Below are 21491 nucleotides of genomic sequence, written 5' to 3' on the forward strand. Positions count from 1 at the left end.
TGGGCTGGAAATTATATAATTTCATGCAAGTAAAATTCCTGTCTCAGGTTGTTACAGCCTCCAGCCTTATCAGGAAGGTGGGCAGGTGCTCATTGAAGGTGTTTGTTCAATATTTGTCGATTAAGCTCAACAATACCTTCTTCTCCATCAGCAACAATGTGACTGTCTCTTGGCTTCCCTGCCCGTCAGATGGAGAGTTCATTCATTGATTAATTCAACAGACAGCTCTCATGTGCACAGGACTGTAACCGGTGATGGTGGGAGAAGACAACCTTGTCCCTGTCCTCAGGGGGAGGTTTGGTGGGATCGTGGGGTTCATTTTTAAAGGCATAAAGTCAGAATCCTCTGGCAGCAGGAGAGGCAGGAAGAAAGGAGGTCGTCTGCCTTTTCTTTCAGTGGTTGAAGCCCCTTTCGCCTAAGGCTTCCTTTCCAGGCGCAGCCCTAGAATGTCAGGGAAAAGCCAGGTGACCCATCCACTCCCACCGCCAAAGGCAGGGCCGGTGTCCTTCTGTGTGTCCCAGGGAAGCCTGGGAGGAGGTGAGGGGACCTCACGGCCACAAGAACCGCAGTTGTATTGAAAAGCAACTCCTCCAGTCCCGACAGGTTTATTTTTCCGGGAGTCTCAGGGTTCCATCTAATGCAGAGCTTCTCAGAGTCCGGTCTCTGCCAATAGCAGTGTCATCACCCAGTCATATAGTTGGGTGTTTGTCCCTTCCAAATCTCATGCTGAAATGTGACCCCCAAGGTTGGAGGTGAGGCCTGGTGGGAGGTGTTGGGTAATGGGAGCGGATTCTTCGTGAGTGGCTTGATGGGGTCCTGGCAGTAATGAGTGAGTTCTGGCTCTGTTAGTTCGCATGAGATCTGGTTGTTAAAAAGGGCCTGGCACCTCCCACGCTTGCTCTTGTTCCCTCTCTCACCATGTGACACACCCACTCCCCTTGCCTTTTGCCATGAGTGGAAGCTCCCTGAGGCCTCACCAGAAGCTGGCATTGGAGCCACGCTACTTATACAGCCTGCAGAACTGTGAGCCAAATACACCTCTTTTCTTTATAAATTACCCAGTCTCAAGTATTCTTTTATAGCAATGCAAAATGGATTAATCCACCCAGCTACTCAGAAATGAAAAATCTCAGGCCACATGCAAATGTACTCAAACGGAAATGCTGGGCCTGGGGCTCGCACCTGTGTTTTACCAACCCCGCCCCCGCCACCCCGCCGGTCCTCAGGCACGCTGTAGCACACTGCTTCCCACATTTGGCTGCATGTTGGAATCACTCAGAGAGTTTTTAGAAACAGGAGTGCAGGATCCCATTCTCAAGGATTTTGAGGTGATGGGGTTGGGATACGACTTGAGTATGCGGGTTTTTCAAGTCTTCTGAAGTCATTCTTGTGTGCAGACAAAGTTGAGAACTACTGGCTTAGTATCTAAGAGCTTAGCTGTTAAGAAAAGGGGGGCTCCCATCCTTACCCTACACCAGAGCTATCCTTTGTGTTTTCTGGAATTCTTAGCAATTTCCAGACACTTGCTCCATCATCCAGGAGAAGATGCTAATTAGTAGCATTTAATCTGGTACCTTCCTCCTTCCTTTTTGGCGACACCTCAGAGAAAAACAGGAAACCTGAAAAAAGGCAAGGTCAGCAACAACCTCCAGGGCTTCCAGAAACACAGAGAAGTCTCTGGCTCGGTTGTTTCTGTGCAGGGGGCTGCTCTCAGCTGCTTTGCTGTAAAAGACACAGATGGGAGGCTGTGGGCTTGGCCTGCTGGTGAGCTGGGACCACAGCCCCTGCCGGGTCCATTCCCCACTCAGAAGTGGTAGAGAAAGGAGGGTGGACTGGCAGGGAGGACAATTGAGATCCCCTAGATGTTTAGCACATTGTTCTATCTGACTGTGGAAATTAATAAATATGCTCACTGGAATGAAAAGAAAAATCTACCCAGCCAAGCTCTGTGTGAGGCAATGAAGGGAAAGGAAAAGTGCTGCTCAGAGAAATTCTAGTCTCCACTGGAAGACCCAGAGCAGCATAGAAGCAGTGCCTTTCTGAAGTGCTGGGACCAAATCGATTGGCCGTCTGGGCACCTGCCCTATCCCACCATTGAACCTGTGCCCTAGGTCCTGGGAGGGCCTCCTCCCTCGGCCCGGGAAGGAATGGGAGGGCAGATGAGGGACAGCCTAGACCAGCGGTCAGTTCCCCCTGCTTTTCCTTCATTTCCCTCAAATCCACCAGATCCTCATCTGCCATTTTCCTGGGCCTCAGTACTCCCACCAGCAAAGTGTTAGTGCCAGACCTCACGCTCTAGGGCATAGAGGAGACATGGGTAGGTAAAGGGAGAAGGCTTTGCATTCCAGTAGTGTTTTATGCAAGGGAAGAAAAGACCTCAGGAAAAAAAGTGTAAGAGATTCGTCTCCATACCACCACCATCCCAGTTACGGGGGTGGCTGGAGAAAAGATTTTAAATCCACCCATGCGGTCCTTTAAAAAGACTTGCCTAAAAATACTGCACCTCTAGATGACCCCACTTCATTTCCCCACCTAAAAAGACACAGAAGCAACTGTCGCTTTCTTTTCCTTCCTGCGATGCAGCATGGGCTGTGAGGAGGCACTTCTGAATCCAGTGAATAACTGCAGGCACTGGGAACCATCCTCCCAACCACATGGATAGACTTGGGACTTGACATAGGTCCTTGAGAGATGCTAAGGAGAAGGAGTTGGAGGCTTGGCTACCTGTAGCCTGTGTCACAGATATACTGCAGCAGGTCACAGGAGGCAGAGCGCCTGCTGATGGGTTTTCCGGTTCCGGTTTGGACAAAGGAGGAGGGCGGGGCATAAGAGCTGGGGAGGAGGAGGAAGGGGCACTATCTCGTGCTTCCCCTGCGCCCTGAGCTCTGGCTTTTTCACCCTGGTTTTTCTTTTCTTGGAGGCCCAGAAGTCTTCAGAGAGGGTGTTTGAGACAGAGCTAGTCTAGGTCCAAGTTTGGAGTAGGTATGCAACTGTCACTATAAACACTTCCCAAGAAGATGACCAACTTCTGCAGAAAGCACTTGAATTGCACGTGGAATCTGCTCTTTTTATGTTTGACCGAGTCATCTGTGCTCTGTGAGCCACCGTGGTGGTCTGGCACTGTTGCTCAGCTCTCGGAGGCTGAGGAGTGTCCCTGGCTCTGGAACTGAGGGGGTTAACCAAGTGCTTCTCTGCATTGTTAGTGGGAGGAAGGCAGGCCTGGAGAAGGACAAGCCCTTCAGATGAAACCCTCTTTGAGCAGTTGAGCTGTTTCCACTTGTGGTTTTACAATGGCCCTATAAAGACCAGCCAAAAAAAAAAAAAAAAAAACATCGAAATGGGTCAGGTGAGGGGACCCTTGAGTGGAGGCCCAGCATCAAGCACTGGCCCAGTCTGAGAGTTAGCTGCTGCCTAGGGTTCTGAGCCCTTTGGAGAGGAAAGCATCTGAGGCCAGCCTTCGATTTGGGAAAGGTCAGTGGGGAATTCCATGGCAGAAGAACTATGCCGTGCAGGAAGGGAGAAAAACAAGGCAAGCTTTCCCTGGTGTGGAAGAATAAAGGGCAGAGGGTGGACCAGTGTTTTTAATGCCACATGTCAGCAGGTAGCTGCTCGCAAAGGGCCAGCCTCTTCTGCGAAGTTTTTGTTGATGGTCTCCACCAATTCCAGTTTGTTTTTCCTTTGTATTGTTATTAGCACCAAACTAGAAGACACTTCTCCTCTGTCTCCTCAGAACACCCCATGCCTACCTCTGTCTTGTCAATAGGATGCTATATTACAGCTCAGCACCTACTTATCTGTGTGCCTTGCCAGGATATAAGGAGGCAGGCATCATATCTTTTATTGCTGGAATCCCAGCACTATCTCAGCATATCACAGTAGTGTGTATAGACCCACAATCTCTTATCTGCAAATTCCACATTCACAAAGGTCTGGAAACCTCGAGCTTTCTTACAACTCATTTTGCAGAAAACCCTGGGCTAGATGTTGTCAGGGTTGCAAAGTCAAAATGTAGGAGCAGAGTGGAAACAGCAGACTCAAATACATGGCAAAACAGAACGGAACCACAGGGCAAGGCAGGCAGCAAGCTGTTGAGTATGAGGGGAAGAGTGAGATGTGAGTGACACATTCTGAGGTGAGCTCTGAAGAGACCTGAGGGGCCAGGTGGCACTTAAGCTGGGTTTCAATTGTAGATAAGGTTTGCCAAGATAAAGGGGTGGGGTGGGGAGATAATCGTGGGACCACATGGTTTTCTACTTCCCTAACTTTTTATGGGCATATTGCTCTCTTTCCGTTAAGTTTTCAGTCTCTCCCAGGGCTAGGATCTTAGTCCCATTTCTTCCATTCTGTCCACCGTACACAGAAAATGCAGTCATCTCTCAGAATTCTCCTATTCAATAAGAAATTATTCTGGGACTTACACATAGAATGTGCTTGAGCAGATTTTCTTGAATGAATGAGAACTTAAGGGACTGTAATTTGTTTTCATTCATAAACTTTATTTTTGGAGCAGTTTTAGGTTCCAGTAAAATAAGGGGAAAATACAGAGCATTCCCATAGACCCCTTTTCCCACTGCCCCAGCCTCCCCAACTGTTAACATTCCACACCCACGTGGTGCAGCTCTTACATTCGTGAACCTACATGGACACGGCACTATGCTGATGTCCTCGCATTCTCTCTTATTCAAGAGTAATAGAGGACGCAGACGAGGACGGCATGCCTTGCTCTGATTCAGCGACCTCTCTTTCCTCCCCCGACTTAGAGGTTCCCGGTCTGCAGAGAAACTTGCCCAGATGCAAAGCCACAGAGCAGAGACAGCAGAATCAGAAGCTTTAAAAGGCGTAAGCGGCCGGACGCGGTGGCTCACGCCTGTCATTCCAGCACTTTGGGAGGCCGAGGTGGGCGGATCACCAGAGGTCAGGAGTTAGAGAACAGCCTGGACAGCATGGCAAAACCCTGTCTCTAATAAAAATACAAAAAATTAGCTGGGCATGGTGGCAGGCACCTGTAATCCCAGCTCCTCGGGAGGCTGAGGCACGAGAATCGCTTGAACCAGGGCATCAGAGGTTGGCAGTGAGCTGATATCGCACCACTGCTCTCCAGCCTGGGTGACAGAGCGAGACTCCAAAACGAAAAAAAAAATAGATGTAAGCACTGAGAAGGCAGAGAGAGCATCCCTGTGCAATAGAGGAAGACATGTAGGTGTAGATACTAAAGACAGAAAAGACCTCTGGTATCAGTTCCCTCCCTCAGGGTCCAGAGCAGGGGAAGTATTCAAGCAACTGCTGCCTCTGATGTCTCATTGGCGGACCACAGTCAAAATCACACATTTTTCACCAGCTCCCAGGGCAGCTGAGGCCAAGTGATCTCTTCTCCCACGAGTGTGGCCTCAAGAACAGAGGCACTGACACCACAGCCCCTTAAAGTGTTTTGCTCTTTACAGTTTGCAAAGCACATTTAAAGTATCGTTGCAGCCTCACCACATCCTAGTGTGCAGGGTGCTTCAGGGTCCTCCTATCTCACAGGTGAGAGAGCTGCAGGGAGCAAGGGGATAGCCCTTCATCACACTGGGTGAGGGAGTTGAGCCAGACCCTGTATGCTGAGCCCTCAGCCCAGGCTTTCTATAGGGCATGGTGGCCGGGCCATCGACTTCAAGGTCCTCTGGCCACTGCTTGTGATAATACCAACTCAATTGTATTTAGTTTTACATTCATAATGAGAGAAAAAGTAGTCATCGTCCTGAAGCACGGTGTTTTAATTTATATATAGCAAGAAACATTTCTGAGTCAAATACCGTTAGGAAAAGTTTCAGCATAGATCTTTACCTCGAACCCTCTCCAAGTCTTTAACATACCAATGTGATCGGGATGCAATATTTGACCGTAATTCCGTTTCTGGCAGAGCATCTTGGTTGGAAATCTCTTTGGGGGATGCAGCAACAGAATCGGGGGACACGTGGCTGCTTTTCTCTCCAGGGCTCAGCTCTGAGCTGTCCTCCACGGAGGGTCTCAGAGGAGCTTGGAGGAGGAAAGATGGAAAACTGAAACCTTTAAGAAGAGGCTAAAAGGAACTGAGTTATTCAGGCATAAGAAGACGAAGACACTGGCAGGACCCTGAAGCCAATTTTCCAATATGTGAGCACGTGAAGGATCCGCTACATAGCGTGGTGGGTGAGCGGCTGTCCTTGCAAGTAGAATGCTCAGAGCCTGGCTTCCCTGCAGCCGACAGAACCGAATCAGTCGGCCACAAGGAGCTTGCTGCATGAAGACAGGGAGCCTCTGTGGCCAGGAGCCGGGCAAGGCAGGGACTCAGTATCTCAGGGTTCTCAAAGTGTCCCGTAGGACTCGGGTGGGCCAGTTTGCATCCTGTATTGAGGCAGGGGACTGAACACAATGACCCATTCAGGTGGTTGTTGGCCTCAGGGTGCTGCAATAATGAGGTTTTCTGTAGAAGCAGGTCTGAAAGACAGATGCTGCAGGATGAAGAGGGGGATGGAGACCTTGGGTGAATTCATTCACACCCAAACCAGGAGGGCTGAGGGGATGAGGGTGAGGGAGGGAGAGAGGAGGAAGACTCAGAGCAGAGTCATTTGAAAGAGCCCGGAAGCCACCAGGTGGAAAATCACCCTGCGGGGAGCTGACCTTCCTCCCTCCTCCCGAGAGGCACCAGCCGGGGCTGACCCTGGGTCCCATCTCTGTGGCCTGTGAGAAAAGAGGTGAAAAGCGGCTCCTCATGCCTCGAAACCTTGCTGCCCACATCTGAGGGCTGGCCTTGATCTCTGGGTCTGTGCACCCCTCCCCCCTTATTCCTTCCTGACCTTTCATCCATGAAGCGGGGACAGAGGGTGTGGGGCTAGGGTGGTGAACAGGGATGGAGGAGGCAAAGAAACAAAAGGAAAATCACGAAGGGAGACTGGGCCCTGGGGATAGGCTACTTGCAAAATCCTGAGTTTCATTAAATATAGAAAGGTAGGATGAAAAAATAATATTCACTCATTGTTACAGTTTCAAAGTCGGAACCTGGCCTTGATTTCAAAGAACTTGTGTGTAATGTGATGCATGGCTTTCTCTTCTGTCTCTTTTTATAGGTAAGTGACATTTCATTCTGCTCATCCCCAAGGCAAAGTTGGATGTTTTTAAAGTGGAAAAAAAAATGAACGGAAAAAGAAACGGGGAAGGTGGGAAGAGGTGGAAATGGAAGGGCACAGGTAGGTGCATACTCAATTCTTCATCTTTTGCACAGACTGGTGGGGGGGGTCTTCCCCCCAGATTCGGTGGAGATTCCTTTCCTCAGGACGGAAGGTCCAGGTGGTGACTGTGGCTTTTGAGATGATGATGGCTTTGCTCTTTGAAAGGGGTTTGTCCTGTGACACAATGGCCAGCACTTTTGCTAGAGGTCTTTCCTGGGTGAAGTTCCAAGTCAGAAAGGATTTGAGGTTTTGCACGCTAATGCTATGTGTCAGCGACATTGCTGTGAGTAGGGCCTAGAGGAAGTAGGGAAAAGTGTTCTGGAGAGGCAGGATTAAAACATTCCAGGAAGGAAAATCAAGAACAAGGAAGAACGTCATTCCTGACATGATCAGGCAGTAAATGGCATGGAAATTTCTGGACAGAAAGGAGGTTTGTGGGAAAACTGAGATCTTGTATATTAAGAAATTTTTACTTAATTTTAAGGTCTATCCAACTACTGTCAATGTATTTTTCTATTCCTGCCTGGTCGCCGAGGCTGAAACATCACTTACTTTCTCTTTAGCATGAGGCAGGGTAGCTTTCTAAAAGAGCTAGGGGCTGGTTTGTCATTGTAGTCACTGTACCTTTTCTTGGTCAGTCAAGAAAGGCGTTTTGAAGTTCCAGGCTAGTTTTGGCTTTCTACTGCTCTTAAATATAATTGCTTTCCCCTAAGAGTAGAGTGAAAATGCTCTTTTTTTTCCCCCTGTGAGTTGCCAACAATCCACTGATATAATTGACTGATGGCTCTGTCCCACATGTATTTGTTATTTTCTTTGTGAGAGAGAGAAACATAAAACATTCTATTTAACAGTCTATAAATCCAGACTGGAAACATAAAACTCAATTCAATAAAAATATCGAGCATACTCAGTCTTATCTTATGTCCAATTAAAAGAGATTAACAGAATGAAGTGGGGGCTGGGTTAACAGAAAGGGGAAAAAGACAAAAACAATTTCAACTTCAACACTACGTCTAAGGTCTCAGAGGAAATGCTCTCGCAAACACGAGAGAAATCTATAGGCTTCGGAAATCTTCGAAAGAGACAAAAATACTAGAACTCGTTTTTGAAAGTGTATAATTCTATTTCTATCATTTGAATACACAGATGTTCTTTAAATCTTCTTTCTCTTGCTTTTAACAAAGAGGGGAGATAAAAGGAAACTCAAAACCCAGCTTCCCCCTCTAAATTAGGAAAAGTGTCACCATATGTTGAAAATCACAAAGCATCTTTTTTCATGATGCCATGTCCCCGTCCTGTGGTCTTTCATTTCCTCCGAAGACACTGTGACTCATGTCACATTTTCACGGCTGCAGACACACCTGGGAATTCTTCTTGGTATTTGCCCTGCATAATGGGGAAAATTAAGCTGCCACGTATCTGGCTCCTAGCCTGAGCAAGGGCTTTACACCACCCCCACCCTGCTTTGAAAGGGAAGACAATCTGAAACCAGGAAGCACTCCTAGAAACTGCCCAACATGGTAATAAGAAGGTGGGTTCTCAGCCACGTGGCTTCCTGCAGTCCCTCTGCCACAGCCAAGGCCTGTGGATCAAGGTTGACGGAGTCACTGATTTAGCGGGAACATTCATGTGTTTTTGAGTGTGTTCACAGAAGAAGGGCTGCAACATAATCGCTTCTTGGTCTTGAGGTCCTCCCTTTTCTGCATAGTGTAGGCATTGCATGGATGAAAAGAGACGGCCTTCCCTCCTGGCTCCCTGTGGACCTCAGAACTTGCCTTGTCAGCTTGGGGCGGGAAACGCTGAGGGGCCCAGCTTATTGTGATGGATGAAGGCAGTCCCTCAGAATTTCCCATTAATAAGGAGGTAATAGAGTATATGTTAATTTTACAAGAACATTTTCCACAGAGCATATAAGTACATGGGATATATTTGAATAGTTTTAATATGCTATGATTCTCAGAACCATGGGAATGAAATTCTATTTGCACCTACCTAATAAACAACACATTCCCCAGCACTACTGGGCCCTGGTGGAATAAGAGGACAAAGGTGTAGTGTTTACAGGCACACCCCCCCAACACACAAACACTGGCACGTGCTCACACACACATTCATATTCCTACATGCATACTCACAGAGCTGTGATTTTGCCTTTGAAAGGTGACAAGGAGCAAAGACATTTTTCAGAACCAGATCTGGCCTCTCAGTGTTGTTTCCCAAGATATATGTGTCCTGTTTCATCACCCTCATCGCTCACCAAACGCCTGGCCCCATCGCTGTGTTTAACTTCACAGCTTGGCTGCCGAATGCGCCAGGCTCTTCATTTGCTTGGAATCCATCGATCTGACCATCTCCCTAGCGCCAGTGCCCCAGGTTGGCACAGTTAATCATCTTGGGTCCAGCATTGATCTCTCTCACTCCATTCCTCCCTCTGCCTCTGGTCCTGAGGCCTTCCTTGACCTCTCTGTCTGTCTGCAGCACGGGCCAGGCCACTGAGAGGGTTTCTGCTTCTCAGCTCTGGTTCTCTAGCTTTGAGGGAGCAGCAGTGAGTGCGAGGGGGACTGTGTGCACCGCTTCTAGCAGAGATGGAAACAAAGAACTCTGTGGTCTTCAACAGCAAGTCATGCCCTTGGCAGCCCTGGCAAAGCTGGCTTTGAGGATTGCTGGGGTTCCCACTCTCTCTTTGGACAAGGATGTTTTTGTTACCTTTTTTTTCTTTTTTAGCTAAGGCTTACCAAGTGTCAGACGTCTTACTAAACAATACACACACACACACACACACAGATTTCTTATTTTCAAAGTAATTCTATGATACTGGTTTTATCATCCTCTTCTTACAAACAAGAAAATCCAGGCTTAAAGCGATGAGATAATTTGCCCAAGGTCACATGACCTTGAAGCTTGAATTAGAGCTTGTGTCTATCTGACTACAGTATTTGTGCACTTAACTGCTTTGGGATGAAAACTCTATCCCAAAAGAGCAGAAGGTGACAGGAAAGGAAAGTCTTTGGACCACCCTGGGCTCGCTCCCCTCTAGCTGTGCAGAGCAACCAAATTCTTGACTGCTAGGCCTCTCTGGACAGGGCTCCAGTGCAGCCAGCACAGGGAGGTGACAAAGAGCTGGGCCCAGATTTAGAAGAACCCAGTTTGAGGCCTGCATCTGTTACCAATTTGCTGTGTGCCCTTGGGCAATTTATTAAGTTCTCTGAACCTCTCAACATGGGACAGAAGCATGGTAGTGTAATACTGCATAAGCTTAACCAGAGACCAAGTACCTATAAAAGGATGCTCTGACAATATTTAATAATTATCATTACTTGAAAAATCCCCTCTCACCATAGCCTTCCAAATTTCTGAATCTAGTTCTTGATTTTTCTAATGAGGTCTAGAATTTTTGCCAATACAAGGAACAGTTCTTGGCAGCTTTCTGCATCTTCACTTCCTTTCAATACCAGGCCTAGTGGAGAGCAAAATTAGCCTGCCAATCACTCAGAGGCGTATGGGCCCCAGGAAATTAAATTCCCCCTCTCTCCAGCTGTCTATCCCCAGTGCCAGGTACCAAATGAACACACGCCATACGTTGCGGTTCCCGTGTCTTCTTCCTATATGTTAATTTGATAATTTTAGTAAAATAAACCAAGTAGATTTGAGATGTAGTTCATTATCCCCAAAGTCAAGAGATTATAGAATGCCATGAGTCAGAAGGGGGCCACTGCTCTCTTCCATTGTTTTTTTTTTTTTTTTTTTTTTTTTTTAGATTTTAATATTTCCTTTTCCCGGCAACTTTTAAAAGCCACTCTTTTACATCTGTTGCCATCCTTTAATGACAGACAGAATAAAGGGACGATTGTTACTCAGAGAAGCTAAACAAAGGGACTAAGATCACTTGGCACATCCTCGTGTGTGGCTGACTTTGAACTCCTGGAGCCCATATCTTCCACGCTTCTGCTGGGCACCGGAGACAGAACCCACGGAACTGCTTCCTGCAGCCACGGATGGGTACCCACCAAGCCTTAGGGAGAACCGTGCTCTAAACGCCATCTGTGTTTGCCAGTGGCATTCACGCGTCCCCTCCTGTCCCGCAGGGAAATTAAGAAGGGATGTCCTCTCAAGGCTGACACCTGGAGACAGCGGCTTCCTCTTACCCATCCTTCCCACGCCTCATGTCTGGAGTGAGTTATCTTAATCCTGACATTTGCCCAGCCATTCAGAATGTAAACCTTTTTGTACTACAGGGTAACAAATATTTTGGGTAAACAGTGATTGCATTGATGTGGAAAGCCAAGTACAGATCCCTGGCAAGTGAAGGATAAAGAGCTTTGTCCATACTGTTTGGTCACTGTTATGAGCTGAACAGGGTCTTTCCAAAATTTACATGTTGAAGTCCTGACCTCCAGTAATTCAGAAGGTGACTGTACTGGGAGATACTTAAAGAGATGATTAGGGCAAAAAGAGGTCATATGGCTAGGACCGAATCCAATATGACGAATGTCCTTATAGAAAGCGATTGGGACACAGCACACAGGGAGGAGAGTTCATGTGAAGACCGAGGAGAGATGCCTAAGAGGAAACTGACACTGCTGACACATTGATCTTGAACTTCTAACCTGCAGAGTGTGAGGAAATAAATTTCTGTTGTCTAAGCTACCCAGTCTATGGTATTTTATTATGGCAGCTCTAGCAAACTAACAAAGTCACAAAATGCATTCATCTAGACTCAGTCCCAATGTCTGGGAACAAGCAGAACTGGCCGTGGGCCACAGAAAAGAGGCAGGCTTGTGAGACAAATTCCCACCCCACCGTATTTTGCCTGACTTTTGTCAAGTTCCCATGTTGATCCCCAGTTTCCTTATCTGTACAATGGGTATGATATATATCTCATTGCTGTTTTGAAAATTAATTGAGATAAGGAATGATAAATATTTTAAGACACACATTGCTCGATATCCAGTTTTGCTGACTCAATTTCTCTTAATGGTCATAGGAATAAAAATACACAGTAAATGTGATGTGGTAATGTGTGGTATATATTAGGCTACATATTCACTAAAGTCACTGCATCAGTCTGTTGTATTTTTTTCTTCTGGTAATTGGAGACAACACATCTATTCTGAGGATTCAGTGCCCAGGGCTATTGAATTCCTCAACCCATGGTCAAGTGACTGAGTGAGGCCAGCCCTTCACCCTTCACCCTGCCTATCACTCCTTAGCTGTCAGCCTTACTGCTGTGGGAGAAGCAGTGCCATAGAATATGGCTCATGAGACGTCCACACCCTGCCCCTCGCCCTGCCTCCTGTCTTATAATTGCCAGAGGGTTCCTTTATTTCCATGAAACTTATGGTTACAAACAGCTACGGCCAGACTCATGGATTCACTTCTAATGACTAGCTTCACTGAGGAGGAGATCATTGACCATAATGTACCACAAATGCACAAGGCGTTGCGAGGGCAGGAGACCACCTGACTGCCCCCAGCCTGGCCTACCCCATTGGAGCCATGCCTATAACCACCCCTCACAGAACAGAGGATCCCAGAATGAAGAGACATACTCGACAAACACATCCATTTCTGACATCCTGAGATGGGAGATGTCTATGATCTCTGGGCAGAGGTTGACTGAAAGCCAAGTAGCCCTGGATGACATTCCCAGAGTCCCCGACCCACAACAGAGTCCTCAGCCTCTCTGGTCCACAAATGGATAAGATCAGTGCAACAGAGACGGCCAGGGTCCTGGTGAAGGACTCACAAAGCTGCACTCACTAAAGGCTGGTGACACACTACCATTCCAGTGGGATGACTTACCAGGGACGAGGGCATTCTTTTCCAGCTGTGGCTGGGATCAACATTTCTGGAAGCTGAGCTATTGATCTGTGGCTGGGTGAGTAAAGATCCAGGTCTCACATCTGAGCGATTCAGCCCCATGCATTGGGGTCTGGGGCCATGCAATGTTCTCTAAGGAACTGACTTGGAGGCCTAGGGGACCCTAGCAGAGGGGGAGTGCTTTGGCTGGCCCTTTGCTCCATGCCATGGCCTTGGTCCTCACAATTATGCTGCAAGGAAGTAAGTGGGTTTCAGGGCTGGCTTATTGGATCTTGCCATCCCACCTCTGTGCCCTACCTGGGATTCCTTCATTTAAAAGCTTCCTTTTCCCTTAAAGAGGAGGACCCCAATTCTGGGCAGAATCTACAAAGCCTGTGGATCCTGGCCTCTGCTTGCTCTCTAACTCTGCTCTTCTGTGGGTTGTTCTTGTTCCAGCCACCTGGGCTTTGCCGTAGTCCTTACTCCTTCTGCCTAGAAAGCACTTCTGATCCCTCTGTTACTGGGTGACCCTCAGTACCCTTAATAATTCAACCGAAGACCCTTCCTTGGGAAAGCCTTCCTGATCCCCAGGCTGGGTGCTCACCCTTGAATCCACCCTTTTTCTTCCATGCATTTGTTTTGCTTTGTATGTAAGCATTCATTGGTGCTCTGATTCCAGCTCCCCAGTAGGGGAGCAGCCCCATGACAGCAGGTGATACACCTTCTTTTGCCCCCAGTGAGCTTCCCGGAACCTGGAACCATGTGAGTACTAATCCTGGTCATGGAGGGACCCAGAGAAAGTTTCCTGCCTTACAGCAGTGAGCAAGTGTTCAGCCTCATGCTTCTGTCAACAGGAATAGCCCAGGAGTGAAACGTCCCTGAGCAGACCTTGAGACTTTGAGGGCTTCTCACCCTGATCTCACCTTAGAACCACCCAGGAACTTTTAAACCCATGGACGCCCTCCCCACATGCCTGAGATTCCAACTCAAACAGCCTGGGTGGGCCTGGGCATCCGCAGGTGTCTACTCTGTGCTGCCAGGATTGGGACCCACTGCCTGGAGACACCCTCTCTTCCCACTGCTGGGTTTTGATTAGTTGAACTCCAAGGGCACCTGTCTTCCAAGTTCTTAATAGTCATAGTTGCCGCACACTGTGCAATCCACTTCTGGTGCCTTGTGCGGCTTGAGCCTCATAATGATGAGAGATAGCTTTTGTCATTCCTATTTTGTGGTTGAGAAGCTGCAGCCAGGGGAGGTTAAGTATCTTGAACAAGGCCTTGCAACTCACATGAGAAGAAGCAGGATTTGAACTCATGCCAATGGAACACGAGCCTGGGCTGTTAGTGTCTATATTATATCACCTTACGTTCTTGTGGCAGAGGACTTTGGAAGCACTTTGTGTCATGCATATATGTGTGCATGTATATCTACATCTATCTATCTATCTATCTATCTATCTGTAAATAAATATCTTCTACAGCATTTACTATCAGCAATGCCTGGATATTCCTAAGTATTCCCAGGTAGTACTACTAATCGTGAGTGGAGATTTAAAAAAAAAAAAAAAAAAAAAAAAACTTGATTATATGTTACAAGTCCCTAAGTGGTTATGCTGTGGCCCCTCACCCGCTTGTAGCTTTGAATGGAGAAAGGCCAGTACCCGCGTGGCCACCACAACAAGCTCTCCTGGCCCTTTCCCTGTTGGATAGGAACAAGGGGGAGGATATAATGAGTCTAAAGCAGAGACTTAAGATGACTCCTTTCTTCCCCCTTCTAATCCCCAATTTCAGACAAACATGGGGCCCAGAAGTGAGTGAGGGAATTAAATTAAGGAACACAATTTCTCCCTGTCATTGATCTCTGACTAATGAGTCTATTTCTGGGTAATAAGAAGGAGCAGGAAGTGACAAGGCAGTGTAATGAATTAGTGGCCCAGAACCTCGTTAGTCAGAATAATCTTTCCACGAAAGATAAATGATGCAAACGTTAATTATAAAGCCAGGGTGGAAATGCATCCCATTATTTGGCTTCCTAAGAAATCTATCCCAGTTATTACGAGGCATTTCAAACAACAATAACAATAATAATAAAGTAAGGCTCAGTGAGAACTTTAGTCCTTGGGGAGACTTGTTCCACTGGTGGTGGCCTGTAGGGGGAGCACAGCTTTCTGCTTTCGAAAGGGGCTGGAGCTTGGGGAAGCCACCACGCCCCTCTGGGTTTTGTACCAGGAAAGATGCGGTAGAGTCCCTGTCCCGGTTTCTCTGCGCCCCGTAGGGTTGGTCATTCAGGGCTGTCCACTCTAGTCATCCAGATCCAGATGAGGTGAGGAGTTTAACTAGAAGTTTCCCCCATCCAAAGAGAGAGAGAGAGAGAACAAGGCTGAGGATTTTCCAGGAACTCTGGCATGTTAAAGGGGGTCAGAGATCAAAACCATGGAGGAAATAGAGGTTAAGAGGTCAGGCTCTGGAATCAGCCAAGCTGGAACCCTGGCTCGCCATGATTGGAAAAGTCCCGTAGCCTGGTTTCCTGCTCTGAGAACTGGTGGCTACCAGAGGCATCTGTTTAAGGAGGTTTTTTATGAGCATTAAGTGAGGTGTGCATGTGAGAGATTTAGCATCCATTAAGTGCTTCATAGATGCCATTGATAATGTGTTTTGAATGCAGAGTGAAGGTTGTAGAGCTGGAAGGCATGTTAGGGGCATGTTACGGGCATTGAAGGAGGCTCCCTTGTTGCACAGGTGAGGGGGGAGGGCAACGTCACTCAGCAATTCAGCGGTGGGGGCACCGAGGCTTCTGGCTCCAGGCTCAGGTGAGGCTCTGTCATCTCAGGCTGTTTGTCATAGCCTGGGTTTTTGGTCACAGCATAGAAGGGAGGCAGCGGGGGAAAGACAGGAAGCTAAATCAGTCTCAAGAAATGCAGTTGCTGAGACCATTCCTCAGGAGAGCAAATAAACCAGTATTAAAACTATAAAAAAGTATCCTGCAGCGCCATGGTAATAAACTTGTCTGTGACTTCACGGCTTAGAGGGTCCCAGCTTCTGAAGATTTGAGCGATCTCTTGCCCGCAAAGGGGCCAGATAAGTCATTTGCTGAAGGGAGAGAAGTTTGAAGCAAAGATGCTGGCACTCTCCAGAGCCTCCTTCCAGGTGGCGTCCGATTGAAGCGGAGGCTGGGAGCTGCTTTTGTTTTGAAGGCTTTGTCGGTGTCTGACTGGCAACTCTTGGTAATGAGAGAAGAAAAAACAATTAATTGGAAATGAATTTTAATTGTCTCTGACTCCTCATTTGTAGGCTATTAAAATGAGTTCCCTATTAAAATATCACATCAGCTGCCTCGCTCCAAGATAACAGAAGGCGCCCCAAAAGCTCTTCTCCTGCCACATCCAGTACCCACTCCACCCTCATCCCCTTTGGCAAAAAGTGGGCTCGGAGGTTTTAAGCAAAATGAACCAAAGAAGGAAAAATAGAAAAAAAAATTGCTCTCAAATCTTTCCTTTCTTTCTTTCTTTCTCTCCTTCTCTCTCTTTCTTTCTTCCTTCTGTCCTGCCTTTCTTTCTTTCTTTCTTCTTTCTTTCTTATACATTGATTTATTTTTGCTAAGGAATACATGTCTGCATTCATGTATTATTCTGTGGCTGTCTGTTTCATTCCCATTTCTGAGTGCTGTGGCAACGTGGCTTGGAAAGCAGGGCTCCGCTGGGGCTGGGCCTTCTCTGCCAGCTGCTCAGTCTCTACCTGGAATGGAGGCTATAGTGGGGCTGGGGTGAGGCCAAGGGAAATGGACAGGCGGTACTGGGGCAGGAGACAAGGCGAGGAGGCCTGAGAGTCAAGGGCTAGGACTACTGTGTCCCCTTCTCCTCCCTGCCTCACTTGCTCCTCTACCCCACTGGGTCAGGGAGGTTCATTTCTCAGACATGGATGCTGTCCGAGAGGCACAGCCCTTCTTGGAGGCCTCAGATCTAAGCTAAAACCACCTCTGACGCTGCCGGGCGAGGTGGCTGTGTGATCAGAGCCGGCCCCTTCCCCTCTGCTCCCTCTGTGAGCAATCCTAGGTATTCACTCAGTAGGTGCTAAAGGCCTGGGGCCCAGGAGGCTCCCAGGGAATGTGGCCCCCAGCCCCTTCTGAAAACAGATGTCCTTCCCTCTGCTTCACCGTCGGCAGATGCCCCTCTTCCTCCTGCTCTGTCCTTTCTCACTCCATCCTCCCTTCTCTGTTTCCTGCCCCCATCATCTTTCTTCTGACCCTTCCTCCCAGCCCTGTTTCTCTCCAAGCAAAAGCGCCAGGAATTGCTGCCCAATAGGCTCTGCTCAAGAACTTGCTAGGAGGCTTTTGGCCCTTGCCTTTCTAGGTAAGGTCTGCACTCAGCAACTTTATGGAGCCAGGAAGGAGCCATTTCTATCTCCCCCAGGCAGAGGCATAATCAGCCTAGAAGGCCAGTTCCACCCCTAGCCTCCCTGGGGCGCTATCTGGCGTCTATACTCATCCTCTCTGCCCAACCCCATCACGCACAATTTATTTATGGAAGGCCAGGGACACCTGTCTCCATCCTTCTACGTTACCTGCATATTCACAGGATCAACCACAGCTCCTGCTTGCCTGGGCCTTATCAGCTCTGGGCTTGCAGAGAATGCGGTTGAATCAATGTTAGCCCTGGGCTGGCAGGGCCTACCGGTGGCTGCCCTCACCCTCCTCTGGAGCCCACGCTGGGCTGGGCATATCTGCGACTTGGCAGAGGTGGCAAATGGCTCAGAGCCCTGTGAGAACCGCCAAGACTCAGCGGTATAGGAAGCAGAGGCCTTGGGCTAATTCATAGGCCACTGGAGAGTGACAAAGCGCCCATCGACAGTGGTCGATCAAAGAAGTGGCATCGAAAGTGGCAAAGAGAAGTGTGTCCCCTGAGCTCGCCTGAGAGTAATGACCTGGACGCTGGTGGAGGCAATGATATTTGTTGGTTTGAGAGCTAAGGCCCCTCTGAAGGCCAAGTCAAGGTTTGGGGGCTCCAAACTTTGGACAGCAGCAGGTGCTTGGCTCAGGGACAAAGAGGCCTCTGTCCCGGCTCCACCTGAGAGCACTGGGCTGGCTGTTGGCTGCCCCCTGGCTGCACCGCCACTCAGCAGCAGATGGCCAGGGGCCCGCAGCGTGCCCTCGCTGTGTTCCTCTCCGCGTGCACATCCCTTTCTCTTTGTCTTTCTACACAAATTGCCTGTTTCTGGAGTGGACTCGGCTTTCCACACCATGGGTCCGGGAGGACCAGCCTTCTTGGCAGGCGTGGGAGGAACAAGCCTGCGTGGTGCTGTCCCTCCCTCCCCACCAGGAGCAGAGCAGCAAGGGGACCCTTGAACATTCCCCCTCTGGGGAGGCCTCAAAGCATAGCACAGGCCCAAATGCATTGAGGGTTCAGGCAGGGATGCCAGCGAGCCAGGCTTCTGGGGCCAGGTGAAGGCAGAGGCGGCGACTTGAGCAAATGAGCCTCCTTTGAAGGCACCGCACCCCCACCGAGGACACTGGGCCTGCTTCACGAAGCACGCGTGGGCGTGTTTGGATGAGCGCTGTGTGGCTCTGCAGCTCCAAGGAAACCGCATCAGACACCCCGACAGCTGCAGTGCCTCACCCTTTCAGTCTCCCTGGGATTCCAGGCCATTCTCTTCGGCCTGGCCTCTTCCTATTCACCCATCAGACCAGGCTCAAACCCACCTTGTCTTGTTCATGGTGCTGTAGGCTGGCATTAATTGTATGACAGAATGTTTATTCATATACATATTTTCCCACTAGACTCTGGTGCCAATAGGAAAGGGACACAATTCTACTTAGGTATTAACTACTCCTGGTACATGGTAGGGCCTCTGTGGAGGCTTATGGAATTTAAATACCCATGGACCAGCCTTGGCCTCTTCTTTCTGGCCTTCAAAAGAAAGGCTTTGTGATAAGTTCTCCCTTAAAACAGAGAAGACCACAGTGCCGGGGTGGGGGTGGGGAGTGATCGTGTTCCTTGTCTATCTCCCTTACAACAGAGAAGACCACGGTGCCGGGGTAGGGGTGGGGAGTGACCGTGTTCCTTGTCTATCTCCCTTAAAACAGAGAAGACCACGGTGCCGGGGTAGGGGTGGGGTGTGACCGTGTTCCTTGTCTATCTCCCTTACAACAGAGAAGACCGCAGTGCCGGGGTGGGGGTGGGGAGTGACCGTGCTCCTTGTCTATTTCCCTTACAACAGAGAAGACCACAGTGCCGGGGTGGGGGTGGGGAGTGACCGTGTTCCTTGTCTATCTCCCTTAAAACAGAGAAGACCACGGTGCCGGGGTAGGGGTGGGGTGTGACCGTGTTCCTTGTCTATCTCCCTTACAACAGAGAAGACCGCGGTGCCGGGGTAGGGGGTGGGGAGTGACCGTATTCCTTGCCTATTTCCCTTAAAACAGAGAAGACCACGGTGCCGGGGTGGGGGTGGGGAGTGACCGTGCTCCTTGTCTATTTCTCTTACAACAGAGAAGACCACGGTGCCGGGGTGGGGGTGGGGAGTGACCGTGTTCCTTGTCTATTTCCCTTAAAACAGAGAAGACCACGGTGCCGGGGTGGGGGTGGGGAGTGACCGTGTTCCTTGTCTATTTCCCTTAAAACAGAGAAAACCACAGTGCCGGGGTGGGGGTGGGGAGTGACCTCGTTCCTTGTCTATTTTAGGCTTTAGCCTAAAAATAGATGAGGATGGAGAGGGCTAGGGAGGGCAGGAGGGTCAGAAAACTCCTGAGGTTTCTGGTGGTAAATTGTGAGTATAACAATGGATCAAGAAGGTGACCCCAGAACCCTTGCTGGGTGCCCACTGGGGTACAGCTGGTGACCATGGGGATGCTCAGGGCTGCCTGTGGGCTCCTGAGTGGAGAGACTTGCGGTTGACCAGTCCATTTCCACTAACTTTGTAGGATGCCTACCTTAGAGGACAAGGGAGGCTGCTGGCCTTCTCTGAGCAGGGCATTATGGTGGCCCCAAAAGGATCACAGGGCCCTTTCTGCCAGGCCCCAGGCCTGTACTTTGTAAGAACTGCAAATTGTGTCCTCATTGTCTGTGTGTATGAGTTTCAATGTGTGTGTCTTTCTTCTTATCTCTTTGTCATCTGGGTCACCTGCCCACCTCTGGACAAAGCTTGCATTTAAATATGGTGCCAGACAGTGACGTGATACAGTTAGCAGGTGATGCTTGCTGCTCTAATTTTGTCTGCTTTTGGGAACTCTGCAAAAATGCTCTTCCATCCCTCACTAGGAGTAGTGCTGGACAAATGGTACTAAAGGGACCTGTACCTTGGGGGGCCCAGGTGACACCTGAGACCGTCCGTAGACAGCATGGCAGCCCTCTACTCTCTCGGCTCTCCTTCCTGAGGCTGGAGAACAGAGATCTCACGTTTGCAGAAGGCCTTTTAAAACAAAGTGCCAGAACAAGGATTTGACATCACCAGTGAGAAAAAATAAATTCATTTTTGCCCACACCCCCACTCCCCCGTCTGTTGGTGTCAGACTCTGATGGGTTGAAAGGCGGCACAAAGAGAAAGAGGGTGGGGAGATGATGGCAACTCGGGGAGATAATTGACTTCAGAAATGCTATGTCTTGGATGTAGGAAGAAAGCAAGTGAAAATATGTTATTTTACAACCTTGATACTCCTGACCTCATGGAAAAAACATATACACACAGCGTAGGGGTGGGCAGGTAGGCAGGAGGAAGGGTCCTAGCACGGGGTGCGGGCGCCCTCGCGTGGCCATGAGAAGTAGTGCCACACGCACACGTTCTCTTTCCCAGAGAAGCAGACGTGCTGCACAAGTGCTTGGCCACCGCCTACACTGAAACTGGAAAGAGCTCACTGAAAAGGAATGCTCTTCATAAAAAGTCTTCCTTCTCTACCCAAGACATTCTTGTCACTCCTAGGGCTGTCATTCTTGAAAAGGAGAGGCTGGTATAGTAGGAAGAAAGCTCAATCCTAAATCTCAGTTTGGTGTTTGTGGCTTAGCGGCTGCACGTCCTTAGTGGGTCTTGGCTTGTCGCCTGTAAAGTGATCAGCATGACCTGGATGGTGCTTCTGCTTCCCTGCAGCTGGGATGCTCTGGCCTTGAGGATGCTGAAACACCAGAGAGCTGGCCACTCGCTGGTATCAGTCGGGCAAGCGAACTCTTTGTGTGGGATTGCTTCATTTCGTTTGAAGTCATTCAGTGCTATGATTGTAGTCTTTTTCTGGTTCCCGTGAATCTGGTGTTGGCTCAGTGTAACAGAACCAGCCTTATTGTTCCCATTTGCAGTTACAAGAATATTGCCATTGTTATTTGCAAGCTTGATTTCCCTGTCTGGTTACCTGTAACGATGCTTCTCTGAAACTCTCTGAAAGAGAGAAAAACCTTCCCCGCGGGATATAGGTTATCAGGCACATAAACTCATTGCAGCTCCAAGACATGCATGGATTAGGGACCAAGATGTGGGGCTCATAGTTTACAGAATTTGGTCTTATATTCTCCCTTTCATCTGGATCTTC

General features: G+C 48.8%; 1 protein-coding gene across 7 annotated transcripts in view; it reads left to right on the forward strand.

The window, feature by feature from the left end:
- NTM (neurotrimin) overlaps positions 1 to 21491 on the forward strand; it is a 970591-nt gene that overhangs the window by 283521 nt on the left and 665579 nt on the right. For 3 of the 7 annotated variants that reach the window (XM_024347489.3, XM_024347490.3, XM_024347487.3), the window contains exon 2: positions 7086 to 7205. The exons of the other annotated variants lie outside the window; for them this stretch is intronic. In XM_024347489.3, the coding sequence (XP_024203257.1) occupies positions 7151 to 7205 (55 nt within the window). In that variant the 5' untranslated portion in view covers positions 7086 to 7150. The remainder of the gene's footprint in view (positions 1 to 7085; positions 7206 to 21491) is intronic. 7 annotated transcript variants of the gene reach the window in all.

This window comes from Pan troglodytes, chromosome 9, assembly GCF_028858775.2.
Source record: "Pan troglodytes isolate AG18354 chromosome 9, NHGRI_mPanTro3-v2.0_pri, whole genome shotgun sequence".
NCBI classification, from domain to species: Eukaryota; Metazoa; Chordata; class Mammalia; order Primates; family Hominidae; genus Pan; species Pan troglodytes.